Source organism: Microcebus murinus, chromosome 10, assembly GCF_040939455.1.
Source record: "Microcebus murinus isolate Inina chromosome 10, M.murinus_Inina_mat1.0, whole genome shotgun sequence".
Taxonomy (NCBI): Eukaryota; Metazoa; Chordata; class Mammalia; order Primates; family Cheirogaleidae; genus Microcebus; species Microcebus murinus.
This window is the reverse complement of record NC_134113.1, coordinates 10,847,428-10,875,403: the sequence shown is the minus strand read 5'-3', so window position 1 is coordinate 10,875,403 and position 27,976 is coordinate 10,847,428. Positions and strand designations below refer to the sequence as shown.

The 27,976-nt window shown below is 61.4% G+C and overlaps 1 protein-coding gene across 4 annotated transcripts; it reads left to right on the top strand.

Annotated features, from left to right (window-relative positions):
* CYTH4 (cytohesin 4) lies at window positions 1-27,976 on the top strand. Of its 4 annotated transcripts, none has more exons than XM_076007005.1 (14): window positions 1-214; window positions 2,250-2,493; window positions 8,250-8,332; window positions 10,094-10,155; window positions 11,150-11,216; window positions 12,695-12,813; window positions 13,528-13,608; window positions 14,932-15,044; window positions 16,863-17,011; window positions 22,002-22,113; window positions 23,732-23,808; window positions 24,187-24,258; window positions 24,735-24,889; window positions 26,169-27,976. In XM_076007005.1, exons 2-14 carry the CDS (start codon window positions 2,406-2,408, stop codon window positions 26,239-26,241), a joined length of 1,251 nt encoding a protein of 416 aa, XP_075863120.1. In that variant the 5' UTR covers window positions 1-214; window positions 2,250-2,405; the 3' UTR covers window positions 26,242-27,976. The 4 variants fall into 4 exon arrangements, with proteins under 4 accessions (XP_075863120.1, XP_012642602.1, XP_012642603.1 ...); XM_012787148.3 differs by having other exon boundaries at window positions 10,091-10,155; XM_012787149.3 differs by lacking the exon at window positions 2,250-2,493 and having other exon boundaries at window positions 10,091-10,155.

Sequence of the window (27,976 nt, the reverse complement as noted above, 5' to 3'; positions counted from 1 at the left end):
TGCTGCTGTGTCAAGAGCCTGTGCATGAGACCCCAGCGGGCCAGGACTTACTTCCTCCCCACACAGGGCTGGGCGGGGCTAGCAGGAAGGGGCCTCTTACAGGCAAGGTGACGCACCCCTGCCTGGCCAGCCCGAGCAGCAGCTGGGTCTGCGGGACAACGGGAGCACAAGCCACCTCTCCCCTGAGGGCTTCAGATGGACCTGTGCCACCCAGGTAAGCACCTGGGGCCAACGTCTCTGGGCCTCGGTGTTCTCTCCTGTAGAATGGGGATAATGGTGCGGCCCTCGTAGAGTCCTGCAAGGAATAGGTGTACACATGGCTGGAACACAGGTGGGAAATGCAGCGCAAGCTACAGGCGTGTAGAGCTCAGGCTGGGTGTGCAGTTGTGTGCCAGAGGCCGGTGCGGAGCAGCAAGCAAAGCAGGCACGCCCTCCCGGGCTGTGCTGTAGCAGGGAGACAGACGGGAACTGTAATGCCATGTCATATGTCTGTTGGTGGCAAGTAGGACGGAGAAAAGTGAAGCGGGATAAGGGAGGTGCAGGGCACCGCGAGGCTGCAAGACGAGATGCCCTTTGAGCAGAGACCTGAAGGAGGGGAGGGAGCGATCTATGGAGTTTCTGGGGAACGAACACTCCAGGCAGAAGGAACAGCCAGTGCAAAGGCTCAGAGGTGGCACTGAGAAAATGTATTTGTTGTGATAAAGATGACGATGTTGTGATGTTGGTGACAGTGATGCTTCTCTTGGCCCTTCAAGGGTCCTGAGGCCCCTGTCTGGCCTTTAGGGGTCGAAGGGGCCTTGGGGAGGCTGAGGACACCGTCAGAGCCAGCAGAGGGCCAGGAGTGAGCAGCAGGGGCCTGCCTGAGACCCTCCCAGTAACCAGGGCCACGAGTCTGGGGACAGAGAGGCGAGAGGAGGCTGCACAGTTGCTGAGGGAGAGAACAGGACAGACAGGTCGTGTTTGGGGGAGGCAGAGAGAAGGGTCAGAAGCGAGGCCAAATTGCTGCACTGGAGTTTCAGAAAGTTCCAGGATTGCCTGGAATTCTAGAATATAAGGCGTGGTAGGAACCGCCCCGCTTTCCAGATCCAGGTGACTGTGACTTTGTCCAGCAAAGTGCCCTTTCTTCAACAGCACCCCATGCAGAGAACCTGACCCTGCCCACCAGGCTCCCCTGACCCCCAGAGAGGGGAGGCCGTGGGCTCCAGGGAACACAGTTAGAGAACCACCTATCCATTTCAACAGCTGCCCACTTACAGATGGGAAAAGGAAACCAGGAGAGGGAAAATCTTCCCACGGGAGAGGCAGGACCACTCCCTATCTTCGGACTCCCTGTCCAGTGCTCTCTCCTTGCCCCTGCTTCTCCTGTGGGCTGTTGGGGGCAGGTGGCTCCCATACTGGACAGGCTCAGTGAACACGTCTGGGGGGCGACTGAAGACTGAGACCCAGCAAGGGGTGGTGCCCGGCCCAGCAAGGGGTGGTGCCCGGCGCAAGGTTACCCCGCAGAAGAGAGGGTGCAACGAGGCAGAGGGAGCACCTGCTGAGGAGCAGCCCCTCCCCCGCCTTCTGTCTTTCCACCATCGTTGCTTTGTGCTCTGTGTCCTGACACACTGGGGTTGCAGGGGTGGCTGTCTCCGCGGTGCCAATAAGGAAACTGAGGCTCACAGAGGTGAACCGGAAGCCAGGACTGACTTGCTCAAGGCCACACAGCCAGGCAGTGGCCGAGCAGGGACAAGCAGCTGAGTGGAGAAGGAGCCCGGGTGGGCCTGGGCTGTGCTGGTGCAGGATATTGGTCGGGGGGTGTGAGTAGGGGTCTGTTTTTCTTGAGGCTGCCACGGGCGGAAAGGGATGCAATGGGGTCAGCACAAGCAGTTTGTTGGGAGAGTTGGGGTCTCCCATTGAGTGATACGTCTTCCCATTCATTCTGTAAACAGTCCTCCAGTGTGCTGTGCAATGCTGGGGACAGCAGTGACCCACCGTGGGCCTCAGCCTGCGGGGGGTGCTGGTCTGGGCTGTGGGGGTGAGGTGGAGAGAGGGGGAGACAGTGTGATGCTGAAAGTGGGGGGGGGAGACAGATCCTACAGAACCTGACCCAGATGTGCAAACGGACCTGGAGATGGGAGGAAGTGGCTTTTCCCGCCAGGGCAGGGAGATCTGGGAAGACTTCCTGGAGGAGGTGGAGGGGAGAGAGGGAGGGAAGGTCATTCCCCTCTTATCCAGACTGGATCTAATCGGATCCTCTCCATGGCCAGGTGACTTCCCCTGTCTGAGTTCCGATTTGTCATCCTGGCCTGGCCTGGGGGACTGGGGGACACACAGGGATTTGGAGAGGTTCCAGCTCCAACCAACCTGCCGGCAGTTATGGTGACCCTCTTCCTTCTGAGGGCCTGGGATTCCCCACCTTGATTATGGACAGGACGGTGGTGAAGCTTCGTGGCGAAGGTTCGCCCAGGGCTGCCTCTCCTCCTCCTGCCTTGGTCACGTGTCCGGAAGCAGGTAAAGTCCCCTCCCCCAGGGTCTGCGGGAGGCGAGAGGTCTGGGTGACAAAGCCCCAATGTGACCAAAGACAGGCACTGGCCTGGTGCAGACGCAGTTAAAAATAGAGGCCGCTGGGAAGGGGGGAGGAAGCCACACGGCACCTGTAGGGCGTCTGGGACCAGGGCGGGAGCGCTCCACCCACACCCTGCTGTCCCTGCTGCCCTGGCGGGTGTCTCTCACACAGAGACTTCGAGGGGCCTCTTTTTCTGGGCCCCAAGATGGCGTCGCCCTGCTGCCCCTGAAAGGGGAAGTGAGGCCAGCTGCCCTGGAAGCGGGGCTGCAAGCGCAGAGATTTCTAAAAATACGACGGGAAAGAGGAAGGGCAAAGGGGAAGTGGGAGGAGCTGGGGAGAGGTCGGGGGCATCTCGCCTGCTGGGGCCAGGCCCCGGTGCCAGGGCGGCCACCGCCTGCGGGCACAGGGGCGTCGGGGTCCAGAGGGGCCTTGGTGGGGTGTGAGAGGCCCAGAGCTAAATGGGGAGTAAACAAGGGTCCCTGGGGTGGCGATTCTAGTTTTATTATTTTGTGTGTGTTACTATTATTACCAATGATCCACCTCCACCAGCCTCCACCAGTCCTGAAACTCCGTCATTACCGAGCTTAGACTCAGAAGTGGCCACTCCCAGCCTGTGTCCTTGTCACCTCCCTGAACCTCGGGGTCCTCGGCTCTGAAGTGGGGAGAAGCTATCTGGCATTTAACAAGCAGTCAGATGCAGGTCGGAAGGTGTGGGGCCCGCCACGTGCACCGTGCCGGCTACCGCAGGCCGGGGGCCGTCGGCCTGGTTACGTAGGTTCAGAAGTGCTTGGCCAGGTGCCACCTGTTGGGGACCGGACGAACCCCAACAGAAGGGGACAGTGGGCTGAGAGGATTCACGATATCCTTGTCAACCTCGAGGGAGCATGAAAGCGGCTGTGTGTGGTAAAAACACAAGCCCCCCTCGGCATTCCCACGCAGCCCCACTCCCCCAGGAAGCTGTGTTGCCGTGTGTTTCCAACCACACCCGTGCCTCAGTTTCCACCGCTCTACGATGTTGGCTTTCCAGGGACGCAGAGGTGTCTGATTGTAGGCAACATCCTGCATCTTGTCTTCATTCTCAAACATGCAACCATGACAGAACATTCGGGTTTAGTGTCTGCTGGGTTTGATGGTTTGTGTGGAGACATCTGGCTTTGGAAGGTCAACATCAGGGCTGTGGCTCAGAGCCCCAGCTGGGCCCAGATGTGCATCCCAGCTCTGCCACCTTCCAGAGGTGTTGGGAGTGGGTGGGGACAGCCGGAGCACACGGGGCCTGGCATGCAGCAGGTGTGCGCCCAGCATGCCTTCCTTAACCAATGGCGCGGCTGATCCCAGCGATGCTGGGGGACTGGGAAGGAGGCGGTGGAGGGGACGGTGTCCACACGGGCCCAGGAGGGCAGCTGGGAGGAGAGCCAGAGGGTAAGCAGGAGGTGCGAGGCAAAGAGGAAAAGGAAGGGCATCCTGGGCACAGGGAACAGCCTGTGCAAAGGCCACTGGAGGGCAAGAGCTCAGGGGAGGGGAGGAAGGGAGGGCGGCCATGGAGGCCGAGCGGAGCTCAGTCCTGGGGGGGGGAGTAGGGCCGCAGTGTGAGGGGGGTGGCGCACGAGCAGGACCAGTGAGCCCAGTAAGATTGGGGGACTTGTCCCCAGACGATTGGATGATGTGGGAGGCTGGACTGGGGCAGGCGGAGGAGCCAGGGAGGCATCGCAGTCCCCGGAGCAAAGTGACAGTGGTCAGGATGAGGGTGGGGCCGTGGAAACGGAAGGAAAATAGACGGCACTTGGTCATGGAGGAGACCCATGAAGGGGTGAGAGACAGGTGGCTGTCAGGAGCCTCCTGGAGGGCGTGGGGGCATTTCCAGAGCTCAGGAACTCAGGAAGGGGGCCGCGTGGAGGGGAGACTCTTGGGAGTTCAATTCTGGGCACAATGACAAGAACGGTGGTGGCAGTACATGGGGGGTTGTCGGATCTGAAGCTCACACGAGGGGCTGGAACTGGGGATGAGTGAGAGTCCTTGGCCCATGGAGGAGCCAGGAGCTGAGGAGACCCGGTGGGGGAGAGGGGCGTCGGCCTGGGGCTGAGCCATGGCCCACGCTGACCTGACCACGCACACGCGGGGCACCCACAGACGTGCGAGCCCATCCTGGCTCTCACCCCGGCAGCCTGTCTGCACCTGGCCTCCCGGCAGGTGTGCCTGGCCAGAACAGGCCCTCGGGACTCAGGCCCTAGCCAGCAGCAAAACCAAAAACCTGCTCATTCACCTCAAAGTCAACTAGAGGTGACTGGTTTTTCCATGGAGGACCCAGCCTCCCTCCCTGCTTCCGGCAGAGGAGTTCCGGCGGCTCCCCTCGCTGCCCTGCTTGTCTCCACGGGGATGGCCCCTCACGCCTCTGTCCCTGCACGTCCCAACAGCTTGAGAACCCTGTCCTGGGGCAGAGGCTGGAGTGTCAGCAAACCGGGGTTTGGATCCTAGCACTGCCGCTGGGATCCTGGGTGTGTGACCTGGGACAAGTCACCTGACCTTTCTGAGCCTCAGTGTCTTACCCTGGAATAGCCTACTTCAGAGAGGGATAAACAGCACCGTTCGTGCGGAGCTGGAGTAGGTGTCTGTGAGCTTCAAGTTCAGGAAGCCCTTGCTTCGTCCCTGGTGTGAGTGCCACCTGCCCCTCCCCCTGGAAACAGGACCTCCAGATTTGCAGGGCTCGAGTTGCAGGCGCAGAAAGAAGCTCCCAAGTGGGTGGCCGGGAGGAGCCACGCCCGCTCCCGGGACCTGCTTCCTGGCCCTGTGCACGCCCTGCTGGACAGCGTGGCCCGAGGCGCCCATTGATTTGGGGCGGATGGTGCCCCCGGGTAGATGGTGCCCCATCCAAGCAGGACGTTGCCGAAAGCTGACACCTCAGCTGCACCTTCCAAAGGCTCCCCGTCGCTCCCACGGGCTGGCGTCCTCCGGTGGGTGGTGAAATGGGAGAGACGTACGGTAGGTCCCATGGCCACCGATCCCTTCACCGCACCTTTGCCATAAAGAGGGTCCCTTGGTCTGCCGTGGCGCCGTGTGGTGTGCTGTGTTGGTGGGTCAGCCATTCTGGAAGCCGTGGCTGGTGTTGCTAGCTGAGGCTCTGTGGGCAGGAAAGCTAAACCACCCGCAGGTGTGTGGATTCCACTCGAGGTGAATGGCTGACGTTTGCAGCATAGAAGGGGCCACTGGGGTCACTTTGCCACCAAGTTGCTGGTTGGTCTTCTAGAGACACGACAGGCTCAGCGGCTGGCAGAGCGGACGCTGCACGGTGGCAGCAGGATGGGCTCCTTGGGGAGCAGCCCCCACACGGCCCCTCCGGGCTGCTCCGTCCACGCACCTGCTCTCGCCGCCGTGGCCACCACCGGCGGGCCGAGCCGCCTGCTGGCTCGCTGTTGCAGTGCCTCTCCTGTGCTGGGCGCTTGCTGAGGGACATTAACACGCTTTGCAAAAAGCTCCACACGTTGTGCCACTCCCACAGGGCCAGCCACGTGCTTCCTGTCCAGACCTCTAACCTAACCTGCTTCCTTCTGGCCTCTGCCTGAGAAGCCAGGCCAGTCCCTACTGCACGTGCACGTGAATGCACATGTGTAGTCTTACTGCTCTGCCCACGGGCAGTGGGTGCGCGGGGGCCCTGCCCACAGCTCTGCCCCGTGGGGCGACCTCCTCTCACCACTGTCCTCTGGGACCCCTTTGAGGAGGGCTGCAGTTCAACAGCTGCTTGGTTTTACTTGCGCTCAAACACCGAGCCAACCCATCCCGCAGCCAAGCTTGGGCACTTTCCTCTGTTGTCAGAGGGTCAAGAGGGGCCCACCCACGCAGACACCATGTGAGTTGAGGAACAGGCCCTGGTGCAATGGCGGTGGATGACATGAGGGCCTGGGCCACCTGTCCATGGAGCCTACTGGGGCCCTCGGCTCTGCTCATGCCTGCTCCTCGGTGAGCCACTTACAGTGGATTGCTGTTGGGCTTGCCCGACCTCGTGACTTGGGGGGTCAGACAGACCCATCTTGGCCGCTCAGTTTCTTGGTGTTGCACAGGCAGGTTCCGTCTCTACCAGGACCCAGGGGCATTCCAGAACTGTCTTCTACATCGTGCATAACTCTCTGCTGCAGAGGGCACGGCCTTGCTCCCAACCCCAGGGGCTGGCGTTGCCAGTCTCCTGCTGGGGCCCCCATGAATTATGCATGGACACACCTCTAACTCCTCGTCTTTCTGTCGGGTGGCCTGGCCCACGCCCAGACAGGCTGCGGAGCCCTGCCCTGCCCCGGCCTACTCAAACCTGGCGGCCCTGTGTGTCGCTCCGGGAATGGGTTGGAACGGCACCCCAGGGGTGGAATATGCTGCCTCGGAACGCCAAGAGGCCTCCCAGGTGTTTGTGTTTCCTTCTAAGTGGTGGAAGACTCCACAGGGAAACGCTCGTCCTTTGCTTCGGAAGGGATGTCCCAGAGCGGGTGGGACCACCTAGAGCTTGCGGGCGTGGCAAGCCTCAGAATCATCGTAAGATCCACCTCGCGCTCTCTGGGGCTCCTGTGTCTTTCCAGGGCCACCTCTCTCATCTGGCTCAATTCACTTGCTGTCCCCCGTATGGGGACCAATGAGATGTTCGGGTCTCCAGACGGTGCCATGACACAGGGCAGGAGAGTTAACAGGATCCTGGGCCACCCGTGTGGGTGCAGGCGATTTCTACGCGTCCCCCCTCAGAGACGCAGACAAGGGGGCACTCGGCCTTCTCTCCGGGCTCATGCGGGAGCTGACGTCTGTGCTTGCAGAACCTTTAAGCAATGTGCCCGGGCCCTTCCTAGAGCAGGGCAAGCAGGGCGCGGAGGGGCCAGACGGGCAGACAGGAGACGCCACCCCAGGGTGCAGGAATGCCTGGGCCAAGTGGGGAATGGGGCTGAGCACTGGATGTTTCAGGGGCGGCGAGGAGTGGGCAGGCAGGACTGGAAGGCGCTTGTTGACAGAGGCAGGGAATGCAGAGGCTGGCTGCAGAGGCTGGCCGCAGAGGCTGGGGAGGTCGTGGAGGCCCTGGGGCCAGGGTGAGGACTTCTTCCCTGAGTAATAGGGAATCCATGGGGATTTTGACCAGTGTTGCGGATGGAACAAAAGCCACAACGTGGAGTGGAGGTGGCGCGGCTGACCCAGTATGGGAATCGTCATGGCACTGTGCTCAGAATGCCACCACACACATCCCAGTTCACCCATTTCCAGGCGAAGTTAAAAGAGCACAGGCTTTGTGGTCAGCCCAATCCAAGGTCCCGTCCCAGCTCAGTAACCTTGTCCTTGTGAGACCTTGATCAGGTCTCCTCCCCTGTCTGAGCCTCAGTATCTGGGGGCAGGGACTGTGAACTGTCCCCCCAAATCCAGCCTCTCCACCTTACATGGCAGGAACACCAGGACCCTGTCCTAAGGGTTCCTTTCCCAGCCTCCCTTGCAGCTAGGTGTAGCCGCGCGAGCACGTCCTGGCCAGAGGGGTGCGAGGCCAGTGGCATGCCACTTCCGGGCTGTGCAAGTGAATAAGTGCGTGAATGATAAGCATGCAGCCAGCGAAGGGGTCGAGTCTAGTCCCAGGGAAGAAGGCGCGGCTCCAGCAGGTCCTGGGTGTGCGGAGGGAAGAGCGCCCTCAGGAAGGCAGAGCCGGGTGTGGCTGAGCGAGTGGGGCAGGAGGAGGCCGGTCTTCTCTCCGCAGACCCGGTGGAGCTGAGCAGTGGGGAGGCGGAGGAGCTGCAGCGCATCAAGTGGCACCGGAAGCAGCTTCTGGAGGACATCCAGGTGAGTGCACAGGTGCACACCTGTGCTGATGCACGCCCACGAGCAGGCATGCACGCTCGCCTCCCCACCCGCTCCCGCCCCAGCCTGGTCAGAGAGCACGGCCAGGCCCCGGCCACACCCAGCCCCAGCCCAGCCCAGGAGCAGGAGAGCAGGAGACCACAGAATCCCGAGGACCCATCAGTGGGGGACAGAGGGCAGCCATCCAACAAAGCTCCTACCGTGTGCCAAGCCCCACCCGGGCCTTTACCAGCCTGGTCCCTCGGCAGGTGCTAACCCCAGCTGTGTGGCCTCAGCCAGGCCTCATCCCCTTAAATTGTGGACCTGTTGGTCAGGAGTTCAGCTGTCAGTTTCCTAGACGCCAGCTCATCTGGTTCTCAGCAACCCTCTGAGGCAGGTCTGGGATCTGCTCCTGGAACTGCCTTGCTCCATCCTGCCCCAGGGCCTTTGAACATGCAGTTCCCCCCAGCCTGGACTATCCCAGCCCCCTCGTGGCTCCTCTCATTATGTCATTGTCAGCTCTAATGCCACCTCCTCCTGGAGGCTGCCCTGACCACCTGGCTACAGGTGCTGTGCCCCCACTCCCCCACACACGAGAGTCCAGTGAGGGAGGAAGGCGCGAAATCATTTGCCAGCTGGTTGTTTGCTGGGCTCCGCTCAGCCATGTTCTGCACTGTCGTTCCCTTCGGCCCATGGCCTTTACGCACCCAGCACCGTCTGTGTGCCCACGAGAGCAGCGCCAGGTCTGCCTGCCCCCCGCCCCCACTGCAGCCCCAGCCCACTAGTGGAGCATAGCAGGTGCTCAGTTAGCACTTGCGAATGAACCCCCATTTTACTTGTGGGGAAGCCACTCCGTGACTCAGCCAAGGCGGCATGGACAGGAGTGGACGGGGCTCGGATGTAGGTGTCCTGGCCCCGAGCTGGCCCTGAGCCCTGAGCGGGGAGGGGCTGCGGTGCCTCTTGGGGGCTCTTGCAGGTGCTCAGGCCACTGCCCTGCAGAGGGGGCTGGACCAGCGGCCCCTCTCCCCCTCTGCCCCGTGGTGGTGGTCGCAGGGAGAGGAGTCAGGGGGTCTCCTCTGCCACCAGGCACTTCCTCCAGAGTCAAGATGAAACAGGTTTGGGGTGGAGTCCGACCCCGGCGTGTGGCGCCGCCTCTCTGTGCTTCAGTCCTCCTCTGTAACACCCACGGGAATGGTAGCGTCCCTGAGAAACGGGCCTGCCCTGCCTGTGCCCTGGTCTCCCCGTGGTACCTGGCGCGTTTCGGCACCTAGGAGTAGGTGGAGGGCGGCCAGAGACAGCGGGGGGCCTGCCGGTGGAACCGGGGGCGGCAGGGAGCCGTGCAAGGCTGGGGCAGGCTCCACGCTGTGCCCCAGAGAGACCCAGCAGGTGGGGGCAGGAGTGTCCAGTGGCCTTGGCTAGAGAGCAGAGGACTTCCTGCTGCAGAGAGGAGAGGCTGGAAGACTGGGAAGGAGTAGGGGCCTCGGACGCCCGCCCCCCAAGACAAGTGCCGGTGGAGGGTCAGGCGCAGACAGACCCAATGGTTTGGGTGAGACTCGAGGGTAGGAGACACCTGGGCAGGGGATCTGCCAGGTGGAGGGTCCCTCAGACTGGGGGCCCAGGACAGGGGTCAGGGAGGGCGCCAGGTGAGGAGTCTCGCCCAGGGGTGCGAGTGGTCGCTGTGGGAGGGTCATTAACCCCTCGGGTCCTGGCCTCTGACCCTGCCGCTCCCGATCGCGCCCTGTGCCCTCTGCCCACCCACAGAAGCTGAAGGATGAGATCGCGGATGTGTTTGCCCAAATCGACTGCTTCGAGAGCGCGGAGGAGAGGTGAGGGCCTGGGGGCTCAGGGAAGCTGCCGGGGTTGCTTCCCGACCACGTCACATGCCATGAATGAGCGGGCGTGCTTGGCCCCCAGGTCTGGTGAAATTGGGGGTGGGCGCAGGAGGAGGAGGGGCAGCAAGACAGGAGCAGGGCGTCCCCGTCCCATGCCCGGTCACAGCTGGCCCTTGCTTCCAGACTGATCCCTCTTGAGAGATACCCGTCCTCCATCCCCTCCACCCAAAGTCCCGCCCTGGCCCCCGGCCAGCCCCTGGTTCATCACTGGCCACAGCGTCCTGGGATGAGGGTGGGGACGGGAAGCTCGGCCCGAAGGACAAGGATGAGGGAGCCCAGGCCGCGTATGGCAGGAGCAGGCCAGGGCGGGACCCCTCCCTCCCTGCTCACCACTCACAGGGCGGCACCCACCTGCTCCTGCTAGGGGGGGTTCCCGCTGGTTCCATGACCTGGGGCTGGCCCCGTCCCTCTCTGGGCTCAGTTTCCCCATTTGTGCAATGAGGAGGCTGCTTCCTACACAATCCCCTAGGGCCCCAGAGCACTGACTCCTACATCTGGGGGTCCCCACTCTGCCCCTGCCCCCCTTGATCTCCACCTCCCAGCCCCTCCCTGCCCCACTCACACGTGCGCACCCCAGGCCCCTGTCTCCAGCCTCCCTGTTCCAGCCACGCTGGTAACCATGTCGCCATAGCCTGTGCTCTGCCCCAGCCTCCCGTCTTCTTGCACCGGCCCCTCCAAGTTCCCCCCACAGCAACTCTGGGCTCCTCTCCTGGGAGCTGCAAAGTGCTCCTGCCGGGCCCATCGGAGGAGTCGGGGAGGAGCCCAGAGCCGAGTTTCTCTCGCCCTCCCAGGGGCTCCCACGGAGGGCCCAGGCCCCCGCACCCCGCTGTGAGGCCTCTGAGAATAAGGGCTCCCGCTGGGGAGAGGGCCCTGGGGATGGGGGTGCCTGGGGCCGGGGCAGGCCAGGCTGACATCCTCGTGTCCACAGCCGCATGGCCCAGAAGGAGAAGGAGCTGTGCATCGGGCGCAAGAAGTTCAACATGGACCCCGCCAAGGTGGGCGGTCTCGGGGGCCTGGGCCGTGGGGGAGGGGGAAGCTGCATGCCGGACACCTCTGCAACGTCCTCACTCCCCTGGGCTGGCACAGCAACCCGCAGAGGAGCACACTGCGGCCCAGCAGGGCTGAGCACCTTGTCCCATGGCCAGTTGTGGCCGTGGCTGTGTCCACGCCACAGCATAGCAGCCTGGCACAGGTGGCAGCCAGGAGGACAGGGCAGTCTGCGGTGCCCACGCACCTGAGCCGGTCCGTCCCCGCTCTGGGCCTCTGCTTTCTCCTCTGTGAGTAGGGCTTCGGGCAGTGCAGCCCTTAGATCTGGGGCTCGTCTCCAGAGGTGTCTCCCAGCCGTGGGCTGGAGGAGCCCACCTCAGTGCCACCCACACCCCCTCTGCTGGCACCGAGCACGGGCTCAGGGCTGGGTGGCCCTGCTCCCCACCCCCACCCCCATGGCCTCAGAGAAACCCCAGCCCCCAGCCCTCGCCCTGCCGGGTGGCAGGTGGGCTCCCTTTCCTGCAGGGAAGGAGACGGAGACGGGAGGAAGCTGCATGCCAGGGCGGGGCAGGGCAGCCGGTGGGGAGCGCCGGGCTGGGGCTCTGGGGCCTGACTGCTGGGGTCAGGGGCCATCCTTTCCCGTCACAGGCCCAGAGTCACAGCCGGTCACCTCCCAGGGCCACAGACCCCACCTCCATCCACGCAGACCCACGCACACTCTCGCAGCGGCTCACACTCCCAGCCCAGCCCGTGGGGGCCGCTGAGGGGTCCCCCTGCCCTCTGCCTGTCACTCAAGCCCCCCACAGTCTGCACCCACCTCCAGTGGTGGGACAGGAGGAACCATTCCAGAAAACCAGGGATCAACCCCTCACACCCCTAAAATTGGGGTGATGGCCTGTGAGTGCCTGGCTGGTGAGGGGGATGTTTGCGAAATTGCCAACTCCGAAAAGCAGGTTCCAAAGTGGTTCTCGTGTGGCAAGGGAAGGAAGGGGGCCACAATGGAGAGTGTCTACCTGCGAGGGCAGGACCGGGGCAATTTCCTCCCCTTCTGATTAGCTATTTTTTCTATCTTTTATACAATAGACATAGATTACTTGTGTGAAAGAATGAAACACTATTTTTAAATAATATGAGTTTTAGGGGAACAAAAGGAATGGCTGAATCATTGAATCCTAGAATTATGAATTCATAGAATCGTTGAAGCATATAATCAAAGAATGTCAGACTGAATGGGGACCCTGGGGAGCACCTGGCTCATTGCAGGAAGCCCAGCTTTCTTTGCACGCCTCCAGTGATGGAGAGCTCAGCACTTCACAGAGGCAGCTTCTATTAAGGAGGGGACACAACTTCCCAGAACAAGTTGTGCCAACGCCAGAATGCCGGCCCCGGGGCTCTGGCCGCAGGGGCTCCCTCCCAGCCTCCCTCCCCCAAGGCCTGCTCTGTGCGGGGGTGGAGGGACTGCTCACGACTCTGTGTCCCCCTCCAGGGCATCCAGTATCTCACCGAGCACAAGCTGCTGACCCCCGACGTCCAGGACATCGCCCGGTTCCTGTACAAGGGCGAGGGCCTCAACAAGACAGCCATTGGCACCTACCTGGGGGAGAGGTAAGGGGGCGGGCCTTAGGGAGGCGGGCAATGAGGGTGTGCAGGCGTGAGACTGTGCAGGCCCTTGCACCCCTTCACGCCCGCCAGCATGGAGCGGGCCTCCAGGGGACCTCTGGCTTTGGGAGGGCTCTGGGTTGGGGAGTGGTCTGAGACCACCCTCTGGCTGGTGGCTGAGGTGGGCTGTAGGAAAAAAGGGTGGAGCAGGCCAGGAGCCAGTGATCCTTCTCCCAGGCCCCCCAGAGGACACGATTTCCTCCCTAGGCGAGCAGGGAACGCAGGTGGCGAGAGGGGCAGCCCCTCCCCATTCAAGAGCTGGGAAGAGGCAGGAAATGGGGGAGGCCTGGTTCTCCCCATTGTACAGATGAGAAACTGGGGCTTCGGGAGGTCAAGTGGCTTGAGCAGGGTCACCCAGGTAGGAAGTAACGAGGAAGGACTTGGCTCAGGGCAGGCCGCTTCAAAGCCAGAGGTCCCCTGGCGGCCCGCTCCGTGCTGGCGGGCGTGAAGGGGTGCGAGGGCCTGCCCGCGTGGGAGCACACGGGTGAGCCCTCGGGTGTGCTATGGGTGGGGCAGTCGTGAAGAGACCAGACGGTGGCTGGACCACGGAAGGACAGACGTCTCTCATCTCCTCTCCCTCCCCCACCTCAACCCCCTCCAGGAGGAGGGTGCCAGCAAGTGCCCTAGTGTGTCCCGCCCTCCCTTCTGTCCCCTCCCCAGGGACCCCGTCAACCTGCAGGTCCTCCAGGCCTTCGTGGACTGCCACGAGTTCGCCAACCTCAACCTGGTCCAGGCCCTCAGGTGAGCAGTCAGGAGCAGGGACCCGGCCCTTGGGGTGGCACAGCAGGGGGGCTGGGAGCAAAGAGGAGGAAGTGAGCAGCAAAAATGCATTGGTGGCAGCCCCTGCATCCCAGGGCCAAGGACTGTCTGGAACAGGGCCTGGCCCACTGCTCCCGCTACTAGTATTATTATATGGTTATGATGATATTTAATCGTTATAATCATCATTACTTTTTACCGTCATTCTACTACTTTTTAGATTAGTGCTTGCGTTATTTATCTCATTAATGCAGCTTAGTATGTATAGCATTTATTATTACTTATTTTCCAATTAGGATACTGCTGTTGTATTCTTATTTTTATAACTACAGAGGCAGTACAGTGTTTCAGTTAAGAGCACAAACTCTGGAGCCAGACTACACCATTCAAATCCCAGCTCTACCACTCACCCTCCAAGTGACCTGGAACAGGTCACAATAATATTGCTTTGTGCCTCAGTTTCCTCATCTGTAAAATGGGGATAATAATTCCAACTTAATAGTGTTGTGAGGACTGAATGAGAAAGAGTTTAGAACTGATTCATAGTAAATGCTTAGTAAGTCTTGCTGCTACTTAGTAATGCCTGGACCCTCACTCAGCTCCCAAGAAGGGGCATCTGATGTGGGCTTTGGAGGGTGAGTAGGAGTTTGCAAGACAGAGAAGGAAGAAGCCACCACTATCCAAGTAGTGTGGCCTGCCCTCCAACTCCCATCCTCTTTTAGGGAGAGAGGTAGGTGACATTGGAGTCTCTCATGTTCATTCATTCATTCACTCAATCACTTATTCAGCGGTGAGTGAGTGACTACTGAGCAGTTCCCAGGCGTCCGGGCCTATGCGAGGCCCAGGAAGAGATGCGAGAGGAACAGGCACAGCCCTCGCCCTCGGGGAACTTAGTGTGACGCTGTGGAAATCACCAACTTCCAGAGCTGGAGAGAAGCTTAGGTTCCAAGAAGGAGAGGCCAGGCCAGGGACAGGCACCTGCCAGGGCCCGGGGCCAGGCCAGGCAGCTGCGAACCCAAGGCGGGAGGCCTCCTATGGGCCGCAGTCGGTGCTGGGATTCAGACGGGCAGACGGGAGCGCACGCTTGGCCCCGTATTCCGAGAGAAGGCATTTCCTGGACGCCTTCTGGGTGCTTGGTACGCACACGTGCAAATCCCACGTGCCCTTCCCCGTCACCCTAGATGACAGGTGCAGGTGCTCCCACTTACAGGTTAAGGAGACTGGGCCTGGGCCAGGCAGAGCAGCTTGTCTGGGGACCCACCAAGAGCCCCGTCCTCCCCTGCCCATGGCCTGTTGCTCCCCCAGGCAGTTCCTGTGGAGCTTCCGGCTGCCCGGGGAGGCGCAGAAGATTGACCGGATGATGGAGACCTTCGCCACGCGATACTGCCTCTGCAACCCGGGCGTCTTCCAGTCCACAGGTGCTGGGAGCGGGGTGGGACCCAGGGCTCTGGGACCCTTCAGCACTGCCAGGCACAGATCTCACAGACCCTCTCAGGCTCCCCCCAAGCACCCAGATGCTGGGATCCCCGACCCCCTCACTGAGCCCCAACTCCATGTTGGGCCCTCTGCTGGGTGCTTGTCTGGCAGGGCTGCCTCAGGACATGGCCCTTGGGAGAGGAGGAAATGATGGCACAGGGTGCTGAGGCAGCAGAACCCCTGTTGAGGGCAAAGGTAGAGGAATCAGCAGGTCTGGAATGACTTCTTGGAGGAAGTGGGGTCTGAATAGGGTTTTGAAGGATGAATAGGAGTTCTCCAGGAGGTTAAGGGGGAAAAGGGACTTACTGGCAGGAGTTGCAGTTTGAACAAAGCCCCAGAAGCATGAATGAGCCAGGGCATGGTATAGGGTGCAGAGGTGCATAGAAGGAGATCAACGAAGGTCAGTCCTGCATACCCCTCTCTCCCGGGGATAACCAAATATCCAAGCAGAGATACCCAGAGGATGGGGTGGGTGAGGACAACCAACTTGTCCTGGCCTCTTCTCTGGATCTAGAGTTATTGTAACAGCCAATGATGACAGTTCTGTTCATTAAGCAGTCGCTGTGTGCTAAGCGCTTCACAGGTGCAAAGTCACTGAGCCCGTAGGTCCGCTCTGTGAGGTCAGGGGTGGTCTCCTCCCTTCTTGGAGCATAGAATTACAGCCTCAGAGAGATGAGGTGACTTGTCCCTGGCCACGCCACCTCTCGGCTGTGCCCACAGACAAACCCTATAGATAGAGCGTTTGCCCTAGTTTGCAGTTACATGTTAATTTAGTGTTTGCTCGTGTGGCCCCTGTCAGCTCCACAGCCCAAATGCCCCACAAGGGCAGGGACCCTATCAGACCCATCACCAGTGGCTCCCAGGCCCACAGCATGGAGTAGTTGCTCAATAAATACCTGTAGATAGCAGGGAAGGCATTTGTAAAGCACCAGATTGGAATTATGGTCCAATTACTTCTTAATTTTGTGACCTTGGGCATTTAACTTAACCTCCCGGGGCCTCGGTTTCCTGGTCCGTACGATGGGAGTGGCGGCAGTACCTGCTTCCAGGAGGGCCATGGGGTAAGGAGCTCGGCTCGGGCGGGCACCGCCAGTCGCGGGCCACTGCTATCAGAGGCGGAATCGTCGGTGCTCCGGAACAGGGAGCTACTTCCACGATGAACCTCTGAATGCCATGAGGGGGAGCGGAAGGTCAGGGAGGTGGGGCGCTTCCTGGCTCTGGGTGCAGGAGCAGCCACCTCACCCCAACCCTCAGCCGCCTGGCTCCCCAGCACGGGGCCGTCTGAATAATGGAACAGGAGCACCAGCTCAGGGCGCCCCGCCCCATGCCAGCACGGTGACAAAGCGGCACGTGGCTAATCCCTGAACGGTGCTGCCAGCAATGAGTGTTCTCGAGTTCCGAGGAGGCAGGGAACAGAGTGGGCAGGGCCGGAAGGGCTCTGCGGGAGGCGGCCCGGAGCTGGGCCGAGGGAGAGGGGATTGAAGTGGGCAGAGGAGGGGAGGCGGCAGCCGCAGGGACCCAGTGGGAGGGAGAGTGGGGGATGGGAAGGCAGGGAGGGGCTCGGGAATGGGACCACTGGGGCTTGTTTGGAGCAGGGGTCCAGCAAGAGTGGGGGGTGAGGCCAGGCCTCGAATTCCACGCCAGGGGACAGAGTTGACCTTGAGGGCCTTGCAGGGCAGATTCTTGGCCCCTAGAAGGGGTCGGAGCAGAGGCGGGGAGAGTGGCCAGGGCCAGGACTGTGATCCGCCGCCCCTCCACAGACACCTGCTACGTGCTGTCCTTCTCCATCATCATGCTCAACACCAGCCTCCACAACCCCAACGTGCGGGACCGGCCGCCTTTCGAGCGCTTCGTGTCCATGAACCGCGGCATCAACAACGGCAGCGACCTGCCTGAGGAGCAGCTGCGGGTAAGAGGGGCGCAGCCCGCCCGGCCCAGTCCCGGTGTCCCCAGGTGCATGGCCCGAGAGGGGGTCCTCTGAGACAGGCCACTCCAAGAGAGGGCTCTGCCGGGAAGGGCCACCGAGGTGGGCGGCTGTCTTGAGAAGGACCATCACAAAGAGGTTGGTCCTGAAACAGGCCTCCCAGGAGCGGCCCCTACCTGGCAAAAGGGGTTTGGAGACAGCCCACCCCGGAGGCCCTCCCAGATTTAAGCCTTTGGGAGACTCTGGGCACCATCATTCACACCTTCCAAAACGGGCACCTCATGCAACCCAGGTCTATTTCTTAGGATCCCAGATCCTTAGACTCTCAGCATGTCAGGGCTGAAAATCCTGAGCCTGCTCAAACGCCGCACTCCTTTAGAGAGGAGGAAACCAGGGCCTTCCACAGCCCCGCGTTAGCTCGGGAGCCAGGCAGGACCCCAGCCTCCTGTCTCCTTGCCCCGTCCCCCCACCCACTGTGCCAGGCCCTGACCAAGTTCAGGGTCTGGTGGGAAGCCATACATCAATGCATGCGAATTACACCCCAGCGTGACCGTGCCATGCGGGCTATGGGAGCATAGCTGGGGGGACACAGAAGACACCACCGTTGTCCCAGTGGCAGGGGAAGGGTGGCATCCTGGAAGACTCCACAGAGGAGGTGATTTCTGAGCTGGGCCTTGAAGGTTGCACAGGAGTATCCCCAGAGGAGAACAGGGAAAGGACATTCTAGAAAGAAGAAACAGTCAGAACCCAGGCCTGGCCTGGCCGGGAGGGCAGGGGCACCCAGTGTGGCTGGCGAGGTGTGGATGTGTGCGGACAGTGATGGGTGGCAAGGCAGGGCCAGGGTGTCTAAGGACAGTTTAACTATTTTCTACTGACAGGACTGAGCCCGGAGCAATCTATGGTCACAGGAGGGAGAGACTCAGAGCCTCCTTAGCAAAAATGAACGGACAGTTCATTTCAAGGACCAGAGACATCTGAGAGCTCAAGAGAGCTTCAGTCCCCTCCATAGTTGGAGCCCAGCAGGGAGGCGAGGAGGGGCATGAACACCACCCTCCCAGCTCAGTGCCGTCTGTATACTTCCTGCCTCAAAAACAGGGCTGGAGCCTGGGTCTGGAATGATGCTGGTTCCCCTAAGTCTGAGAACTGCCTCGCCCTTAGCCCACGGCCCACACTGGCCCCCAGAGAGGAAGTTTGCCACGAAGGGGCCACCACGTAGAATGAGGACCTGAGAACTGGTTGGAGCTCAGGTCAAGTCCCAGCTCGGCCATTTACATGCGGGGTGACCTTGGGCAATGACTCACTGGGGTCTGAGCCACTGTTCCCTCCACCAGGAGAACAGAGATAATAATGCCTGTGTCAGAGAACGGCAGTGGGTAGTAATTTTTTTAAATGCAAAGGGCAAAGCCTGTGCCAGGTACATCACACAGGCTCTAATGTGGCTAATGTCACCATTAAGAACAATTAATAATGAAAAAAGCCCAGCACTTAGTAAGATGCCCGAAACATAAGAGACCTTTGAGAATCGCTAACGCACCCCATTCGGGGTCATCTCGGAGCCATGCTGGGCGCACCTGGTCTGGCAGACAATGGGTTAATTCCTCCCCAGCATGGTCCTGTGGGATCTCGGGCCACTCCTGCCTTCAGCCCAGTGGGCCTTCTGCAGAGCCGCCTTGGGTACTTTCCCAATCCAAGCCTTTTGTTAATAACAGCGCACTACATCTGTACAGAACTGTGGCTTCTATTATCCCAATTTAGCTTCAAAACCTGCCTGGGAGGTCTGGGAAGGGCCTATTATCCTCTTCGGTGCCCGGAGAGCCGGGCTGGAGGGGAAAGAACAGCACACCGGCCCATCAGAACCACATCCAGGCCTGGCCGCCCCCTTTCTGCCTGTGGGACGTTAGGAAGTGGCTTGACCTCTCTGGCTCCCGGTAGAAAGGGAAGGTGTTTAGCAAAGTGCCCGGTGCAGGTGGCACGGCTGACTGATCCTGAAGCTTCCTAGGGCGTAGAGAGAACCACACAGGCCTGCTCCGTGCCATCCACGACATTCACAGGTGGCCGCGTGGATTTGGGGGTCTTCCCGCTTTCTCTGGCCCTCACTGTCCCCATAGGTAAAGCAAGGGCTCAGCCTGAAGCACCGTCAGATAGTCCACGTTCACCACTCTGCACAAGGATTCTCCACGCAGTGACTCCAGCTTGGGCCAGCCCATGAGAAGGACACATAATGCTTTTACGTGGCCTAAATTGCAAAATTAAATTTACACAGATATCTTACATAAAGAGAGGCCGTCCCAAGGGCACAAGGACCACGGCGGTGTGAGCTGGTAAAGGCTGTGGAGGGGTGCTTGGTGGCAGCGGGGGACAGGCGGGTTAAGCAGGTCTTGTCCTGGCCGTCCACATGGGGCCGGAGCACAGCACCCCAGAGGCTCGGGCAAAGGTGCAGGGGCTGGACTCTCAGGATGGGAGACCCTAGCCCAGCTCTGCCTTTATGGCTTCTCGACCTCGGGTGTGAGCCTCAGTTTCCTCATCCGAGAAGTGGGCTGCTCACGCTGACCTCACCCTGTTTTCCGGAGAAGCAGTGGAGCACCTGGCACTCGGGAGGCATCTGAGAAAAGCTAGGAGAGGAATCGCCCCCCCTGAGAGCTGCTGGGAGAGGGAGCCGGGGGAAGAGGGGAAGGAGGCGAGGGGGCTAAGAACTCCACCCTCCGGAGTTACAGGTGGGGAAACTGAGGCCTGGGCAAGAGAACATTCTCCCATTTCTGGGCATCTTCTGCTGTGGGCAGCCCTGGACCTCGTGGGTCCTCGTCCAAGCCTCTCGGTCAGAATGGCCCGTGTGCTGGGCACAGTCCGAAGTACCTTGTGTTCTCATTAAGGAGTGCTCCAAGAGAAGTAAGTAGCTGGCCGGGTCTCCTAGTTTGTGAGGGGTCCTGAGCCCTTCCCTCTGCAGAGACCAGAGGCAAGATTTGGGGATGGAGGGCTTGGCTGCATTTCCCAGCTGCCAGTTACTCCCTGGCTGGGGGAATCTCAACTCAGGTCACTGAAAAGATCAGAGTTCCATTTGCTTGTAGCCATATTGGCTTCAGGCTCGGCTAGATCCAGGTGCCCATGGACATCAGGGCTCAATCCGGTCATTCTCTCGCTCAGTGACCCCCTCCTCCTCGTTGGTTTCCCTCTTCGGCGTGGCAGAGATGGCCCAGGCTTCCAGTCTGCTTAGCGGTCCTCCTTCTCGGCAGTCTAAACTAAAGTCCTGAGGTTAAGGCTCATTGGCAGACTTGGGCTACATGTCCCTCCCTGAACTGTGGTGAGCAGGAAGAAATGAGTGAGTCATTCACCCCCTCGTGGGCCTGGAGGTGGGGAATGGTGAGTGGCTACCCCCTCCCACCCACCTCCAGCAATCTAGACAGAAAGCAGAGGGGCGGTGACCCCCGGAGGAGAGCTGGGGAGATGGGGGACAGAGACAAGGCCAGCAGGGCCGCTGGAAGGGGCCCTTGTAATTCTGCACGTCCACCCAGCCAGGAGACAGCCGAGCGTTTTCTTACAGGGCAGGCTGGTGTTTACAAGGCACAGGAAACGTGGGCGAGCCGAGCCGTTTTCTTGTGGGGGCGGAGTGTGCAGGCTGATACGGCGACCACAGAAGCTGCCGGGTCCTCCTGTGGGTTTTGTGGGGGCTGAGGCCCCCCTGTCTGACCCCCCCAACACACACCTCCCTGGCTGGGCCTTCCAAACGTCCGTCTGTGCCGACAGCTTCGCTGCTGGGTCTTCCGGCCCCAGGCCCTCGTTCGGCCAGCCAGAGCCACCTGGGAGTGCCCAGGGCGAGGCTGGGCCCGGCTGGGAGCAGGTGTGGGGGTTCCCAAAAGAGAACTGGTCACCGTCTTCCCCACCTCCACGCCACCACCGCCAGGCTGAGCTCAGGGAAACCCGCTTCCGGCCTGTCCCTCACTGCAGGCCCCTGAGCGCACTCTCTGGTCAGAGACAGGGACTTACGGAAGCAGCAAGCACCATTTCTGACACTCCGGGAGAATCGAACAGTACTTGTGACAATTGCATTTAAAATCTTAAAGAAACCATCAGAACAGCACCACACACAAATACAACAAAAGGAAATGATTTCATTATCTCAAACAACATTGTGTCTGGCTCTACTAAGCAGACAGTTTGGAATGTTTTTCCAAACACTTGGAAATCTGGGCAGGTTGTTCATGGAACGCAATGCCTCCTGGCGGGTGATTCAAAGCACACAGGGGTGATGCGGCTCCAGCATCCCCACCTTGCCCACAGGGAGGTCCCATCCCTGGCTTGCATGCCTCCAGTGACAAAGAGCTCATTACCCTACAAGGCTGCTGCTTCCACATTTCACCAGCTCGCACTGCCAGAAAGGCTTCCATGGCGAACTAAAGTCTGCTTTCTGGGAACTCCCCACACCCCACCCCTGCCCACCCAGAGGAGAGGGGCCCTTGAGAGCCACTCAGCACCCCACCTTGGGGCTCTCCTTCAAGCGGGCCTCTCAACTCGGATCAGCCAACCCCTCCCCCCGCTAGCTCCTTGGGGCCCCTCAACCCAGGTGTATCTGGGAGTCTCTGCTGCCCAGCTTGGCAGAAACAAGGGGCCTCCTCCCGTGGCCTTTGCCCAAGGAGGTGCTCACTCTGGCCGCTGTGCGTGTGCGTGTGCATGTGTGCACGTGTGCGTGTGTGAACACACGTGCCTGAGGTGCCGGCCCTGCTCACTCTGCTCCCCCTCCCCCCTGCGCAGGGGGAGGCACGATATTGGGTGGCCAGGCCAGGCGCAGGCAGAGGGGAAGCACCGATGGGGACCAGGGAAGGCTCCGAAGGAAGGGCCCAGGGGCCACGAGGAGCTAACTGGTGACCAGTGAAGAAAGAGTTTGCCCAGAGGGGCGTGACCTCTCCAGGCCACACGGGCCAGGCCCAGGCCCTGGACTCAGGTGACTCACAGCCAGGCCCTCCCCCTTCTCTCGGGACAGAACCTCTTCGACAGCATCAAGAGCGAGCCCTTCTCCATCCCCGAGGACGACGGCAACGACCTCACTCACACCTTCTTCAACCCGGACCGGGAGGGCTGGCTGCTCAAGCTGGGTGAGAGGCCGCCGGGCACACGCCCCGACATACACACACGCATGCGCGGGCACACGCTGGCACGCGCGGGCACACGCTGGCACGCGCACAGCTGCTCACGGGCAGCCTCGGGGGTGGAGCCCCGGCCCCAGGTCTGCTGACCCCCGGGCAGCAGTCTGCCCGCCCCATCCAGCCAGGGGAGGGGGGGGGTGAGCTATGTGGGGGGCACAAGAGGCACACGGAGCCACCGACAAGCCCCCCAACTGCAGTTCTGCTTCTCTCCCCGAGGGTGGGGACAGGAGTCTTAGAGGGAAGTACCGTTTGTTCAGGACCTACTAAGTGCAGGCAGGGTGCTGGTCGCCAGGACAGCCGGGCTCTGGGCAGCCTTTCCAAGGCTCCGTGAAGCCAGGCCACCTGCCCAAGGCCATACAGCCAGCAATTGGCAGCTTTGTGGGGACAGAGGGTGGGGTGTCCCTGAGGGAGGGAGAAGGAGGGCAGCAGGATGTGGCTCAGGGGAGCCTCGCCTCAAGCTAGCTGGGGGCAGGGGGGCAGGGAGGGCCTCCACCCTGCAGAGAGCAGGGGGGGTGGGGCGGCAGCAGAGTCCAGCAGGGGAACCCCGGCACCTGGCCATCTGCCCCTGCCTCCTCCACACACACTTCCGGAAGCTTCCCCAGCAGGGACAGCCCAGCCAGGGACAGACAGTGCCTCCAAGGCAGGCGAGGAAAGATGCCCCACGTTGAAGCAGGGGCTCGGCCTGGGCAGGCCCCCGCTGTGCAGAGCTCCGGCACCTACTGTGCGCCAAGTGTCGTGCCAGTCCTGCCCCTGCCCCCAAACGCCCCCAGCCTTGGCGTCCCTCCTCACCCACTCCCCGGCCTAGCTCTGCAGACCACTCGGCCTCCTGTCCTGCCCACCCGCCTGCTCTCAGCCCCTGCGAGCTCTGAGTCACACATCCTGACTCAGGCAGGAGAGAGGCTCTATGCCTGCAGCCCTGGTTCAAACCCCAGCTCCTCCACCCGGATGCTGGTGGCCAGGTGCCTCGGCCCGTTTCTGCAGCTATGGGATGGGGACAGTGATCCCCTTGAGGGCTAAATGTGTAGCAAAATGGCCAACAATGGGGCTCTGGAACAAGGACACTAGTGTCCAAATCCCAGCGCTGCTGCAGGACATCGGGCAGACGACTTAACCTGCCTGGGCTCAGTCTCCTCATCTGTAAGATGGGGTGACCACAGTCCCCTCCTCGCAGGTGGTTATGAAGATGAATAAGTAACCAGTATTGAAAACCTCTAGAATAGAGCCTGGCACATCAAAGATGAAATGCTTAGCACCGTGCCAGGCAGGGAGCAGGCGAAGGGATGAACCCAGGGAAAGGAAAGAGCAGGGAACGGCCAGCCACTGCGCCCAGGACCTGACCAGGGAGGAGCCCCGAATGCCGGCTCCAGCAGCCCCGGGCGGCCTGGAGGCGGCAAGAGCAGCTAAGGCTTTTGTGTGAGGAAAGGATGGACGTGGGGAAAATCGTGCTGGGCAGGGGCTAGGGGGCTCAGGAGGGGGCCCAGGGGAAGCAGCCGGGCCCTGCTGGTCCCTGGAGGGGGCGTCAGCGGCCCAGGGGGAGGACTAACCTGCTACCTATTGGCCTTCGCAGGGGGCCGCGTGAAGACGTGGAAACGGCGCTGGTTCATCCTGACCGACAACTGCCTCTACTACTTCGAGTTCACCACCGTGAGCAGGGGTCCCTGCCCGCCCCCTGCCCAGCCCCACTCCCAACTCCTACTTAGCAATTGACTAGCAGAGCTTGGAACCCTTTGAGATCATTCAGTCCACCTCGTGCCCATTTTACAGATAAGGAAAATTGAGGTGCAAAGAAGAGGAAAGGCTGGGCCAAGGGCCCAGGGCCAAGGCAGAGCCCAGGCTTAAACCCAGGTCTTCTAATCCCAGCCAGAGCTCTGCTCATGCTGCCCTGCCCCACCCCCACAGCTGGAAAAGTCTTGGATGAAGGGCGCGCTCCTCTTTGGGTTTGGGGAACCCCACAGGTTCGCTCCCAGCGCTGGGCCCCAAGGCTCCATTGCTGACCCTGACCTTCCTTCCCTCTCCCTGCAGGACAAGGAGCCACGGGGAATCATACCCCTGGAGAACCTCTCTGTGCAGAAGGTGGACGACCCCAAGAAGCCAGTACGTCTCGGGTGGGGCCGGACCCGAGCTGCTGGGGAGCTTCCCACACAGGGCAGGGGACGGGCGGCTGGGCCAGGCCCTGCCGGCAGCAGGACTGCGCCCCCACGCATTCCGCATGGCTCGGGCTGCCCTCCTGTCCCCGTGGGGGCCGTGGACCACGGGGAGGGGTGGTGTCAACAAAAGGGCATGGCCGTCCTCAGTGGTCTCTCGAGCTTGCCTTTGACACTGGCTGGATGACCTTGAGTCAGTCACTTCTTTCTGAGCCTCAGTGTCCCCGCCAGTCACACAGGGATTTTAGGGAGAATGGTGGATTTAGGTCGAGCCTGACACAGAGTCAGCGCTCCTGCCCCTCCGCCTGTCACAGGGAGCAAACAAGTGGGGGGGGGACGGGTCCTGCAGCGGGGACACCGGCTGCTTGTCTGCCCAGTGTCTGGTCCTCTCTGAGCCTGCCCGCCCTCACCCACCCCTCCCCGCAGTTCTGCCTGGAGCTCTACAACCCCGGCTGCCGGGGCCAGAAGATAAAGGCCTGCAAGACGGACGGCGACGGCAAAGTGGTGGAGGGCAAGCACGAGTCCTACCGGATCTCGGCCTCCAGTGCCGAGGAGCGCGACCAGTGGATCGCGTCCATCCGGTAAGCACTGCCAGGCCATGGGGACGGCTCCGTGTCACCTTCCAGAAGCCCTGCTTCTCTTGGGTCTTGTCCCCTTGTCTGTAAAGGATTCTCCCTTGTGTTTCTGGCCTGCAACCCCCTGCCACCCGCATTCCAAGGGCACTTCCTGCGGGGACGCAGTGGAGGGAGAGGCCAGCGCGGGGTTGCTGGGAGGATCAAGCGAGGTGTTGCGCGTGAGGCTCTTGCGCAGACCCGGCGTGCAGTAGGCGCCCTTGTTGGCACCACTCCCCAAAGTGGCCTTGGGGAGGGCCTGGTGGAGGTGGAGGCCGGGGCTTTCCAGGCGGAAGGGCCAGTGTGGACAAGGACAAGAGGGCCAGTCGGCAGGTGGCCCACCTGGGGGACAGCATCCCAGAGTCCAGGTGAGGCCGGGCAGTGTGGGTGCTGAGGCTGCAGAGGATGGCAAGGCCGCGGTTGCCATGGCAACAGGCTCTGGTTTCTCCCGGGGGCCCTGGGGAGCCACAGACTGGGAAACAGTGGAGGGGTGGCCAGCTGAGGAAGGCCACAGTGTAGGGGCTGCTTCCAAAGTGCCCAGGCGGGCGATGGAGGGACAGGTGCTGTCATCCAGTCCAGGCGAGAGATGCTGATGTGGCCACTGACTGGAGAGAGAAGCAGGGAAAGGGCACCTGGGAAGGGGCAAGGTGACAAACCTGCTCAGGCTTGACTCTGCACCAGCCAGCGACATCAGTGAGGGCAAGACCTGTCAGCCAGAGGAAGACAGCGTGGCCGCTGGGCCGGGGGCCGTGTCCTGGACACTTGCAGGGTCTTCTCACCCTGGCCTTGCAGCAGCCCTGTGAGCCAGACCCATTCTCATCTCCATTTTACAGATGAGGAAACTGAGGCCCAGAGAGGGGAGGGACTTGCCCCGGGCTACACAGCCAGTGGGAACAGAGTGGGGCCGGCAAGGAGGCCTGCTGGCCCCACCCCACGCTCTTTTCCCTCCTCCAGAGGGTCTCCAATGGGAGCCAGGAGAGGGGTCCAGGGACACTTTGGGGTACAATTGTGAAGACTCTGCACTCCTGGTTCAAGGCCTCACCCTTCCCAGTGCCCACGGGCCGCTGGGCTAGGCTGGTGAGGCTCTCACCAGGGCTCGGCCCTTGCTGGGGTCACCTGGCCCTTCCGCTGTGGCAGAGCAGGCTGCCACCTCCCTGGGAGCCCCACGCCCCTGATTGCAGCCCTGGGCGACCAGATCCCCTTGACGGCCGGTCCAGCCTGGAAATCTTTTCTCCAACTCTCATTCCAGAGCCAGCATCACCCGTGTCCCCTTCTACGACCTGGTCTCTGCTCGGAAGAAGAAGATTGCCAGCAAGCAGTGAGCTTCCTGGGGGTGGTGCTGGGGCACCTGGAGACCCGCCTCCCGTCCCAGTGCACACTTCCCTGGCTGTAGACATCCTCTCTCTCCCCACGTTACTTCCTTACCTGGGGCTGACTGTAGGGGGGAGGTGGAGCCCAGGAGGGAACCTCAGGGGGCTCAGAGCCTGGCAGGGAGGCGCCCTGGCGCTGGGAACCCAGCCGCAGCCAAGAGAGGCCCTCAGGCCCCGCCCTAAGTCCACCACAGTAAAGGGGGAGAGAAGCAAGTGAAGAGAAACCAGCCCCAGAACCCAGCGCACGTCTTCCCTCTGGACATCAGAGTCCCCATCTCTGAAACACCTCCTTGCACTCGGAAGTGCTGTCGGCCTCAGAGCAGTAGGGGCCGGGCTCCCTGGTTGCTCCTGCCCTCCTGCCCCTCCTCCTGCTCGGAGGGTATCTCTGCCAGCTCCTCCCCTGTCCTCAGGCCAGGCTTGGACGCACACACAGAGCTCAGCACACACACACAGCTCAGACCCACGGACGGGACCCCAAGGAGATACCAGGAGCACAGCACTGGGAGCCCAGACCCCTCAGTCTGTCCCAGCTCTGCCTCTGACTCACTGTGTGCCCTCTGCCAAGTCATGGTCCTTCTCTGGACCTTGCAAAACTGCAGTGTTGGGCTAGAAACATCCTGGCTCCCGCTGGCTCTGGAGCCAGCGTCCGGCTGGAAATGCGGCACTTGCTCACTGAGCCGGGGAGACGCTGGGCTGGAGGGTGCTGGGAAGAGGAGAGCAGAGGGGGCTCCACCCTCAGCGATGCCTATTTGGAGTAGAGGAGCAAGTGGGACCCCTCAGAAAATGACAGAGAGCGTCCCCGACAGATGGGACTCGAGCAGGATGGGTGCTAAAACCAAGAAGCCAAGAAGAGAGAGCTTTGCGGGCTGTGGTTACCAGGAGGCAGCGTTTGAGCCAACAAGTGACACGGAGCTCATGCTTGGAGTCTCGGCCACGGCTCCCCTGGAGCAGGCCCAGCAGCGCCATGGTGGTGAGGGGCAGCCCGGTGGGTCCCGGCATCTCGAGGCTGTCTGCGGCAGCATCAGAGACAGTCTCCAGGGAGGCCCAGCCTCGGGGAAGATTCCACTAGTTGGAAGCACTTCAACCCCTCACACAGGCTCCAGGGAGCCCCCAGAGGGAAATTCCTTGGCGGAGGAACAGGAAATAGGGTTGCCTCTGCCCCGCTGCCGGCCCAAGTGGCAAGTGAGCTAGAGCAGGTGGATTCCCCAGGAGGAACCGCAGCTCGCCAGGCACCCCACACGCCTACCGTCCACAGGGTCAGGATGGACTAGCTGCCCTGTGAGGTGGTGAGATCCCTGTCTCTGGAGGTGTGCAAGTACCTGGTAGTGATATTGCACTGGGGAAGGTCTGGGCTGGGTGCCACAGAAGGAGGCCTGGACAGTTGAGGATTTCCACAGGTTCATGGCAGCCTGTGGGCTGAGCCCCAGCCTCATTTGGCCTGTGAAGGGGAAGCCGGGGGTCATGAAAGGAACACTGGGCTGGGGGTCAGGGGGTCAGAGGTCCTCTCCTGCCTCTGGCACACACCGGCTGTGTGACTTTAGTCTGCTCCCTTCCTCTCTCTGGTCCCCAGCTCCGCCCGCCACGGAGCAGGTGGGATCGGTGATTTTCTAGGCATGAGTGGCTGTTCTGGCAGTCGCTCAGACGAGAGAATAAAGTTCATGATCCCACCTGTGAGTGGGGCTCTGTC

Coding starts and splice junctions, on each gene's coding strand:
- CYTH4 (XM_012787148.3), top strand. CDS start 2,406: ATGGACAGGACGGTGGTGAAGCTTCGTGGCGAAGGTTCGCCCAGGGCT. Junction 11,217..12,694: donor TCAACATGGACCCCGCCAAG/GTGGGCGGTCTC, acceptor GTCCCCCTCCAG/GGCATCCAGTATCTCACCGA. Junction 23,809..24,186: donor ACTACTTCGAGTTCACCACC/GTGAGCAGGGGT, acceptor CTCTCCCTGCAG/GACAAGGAGCCACGGGGAAT.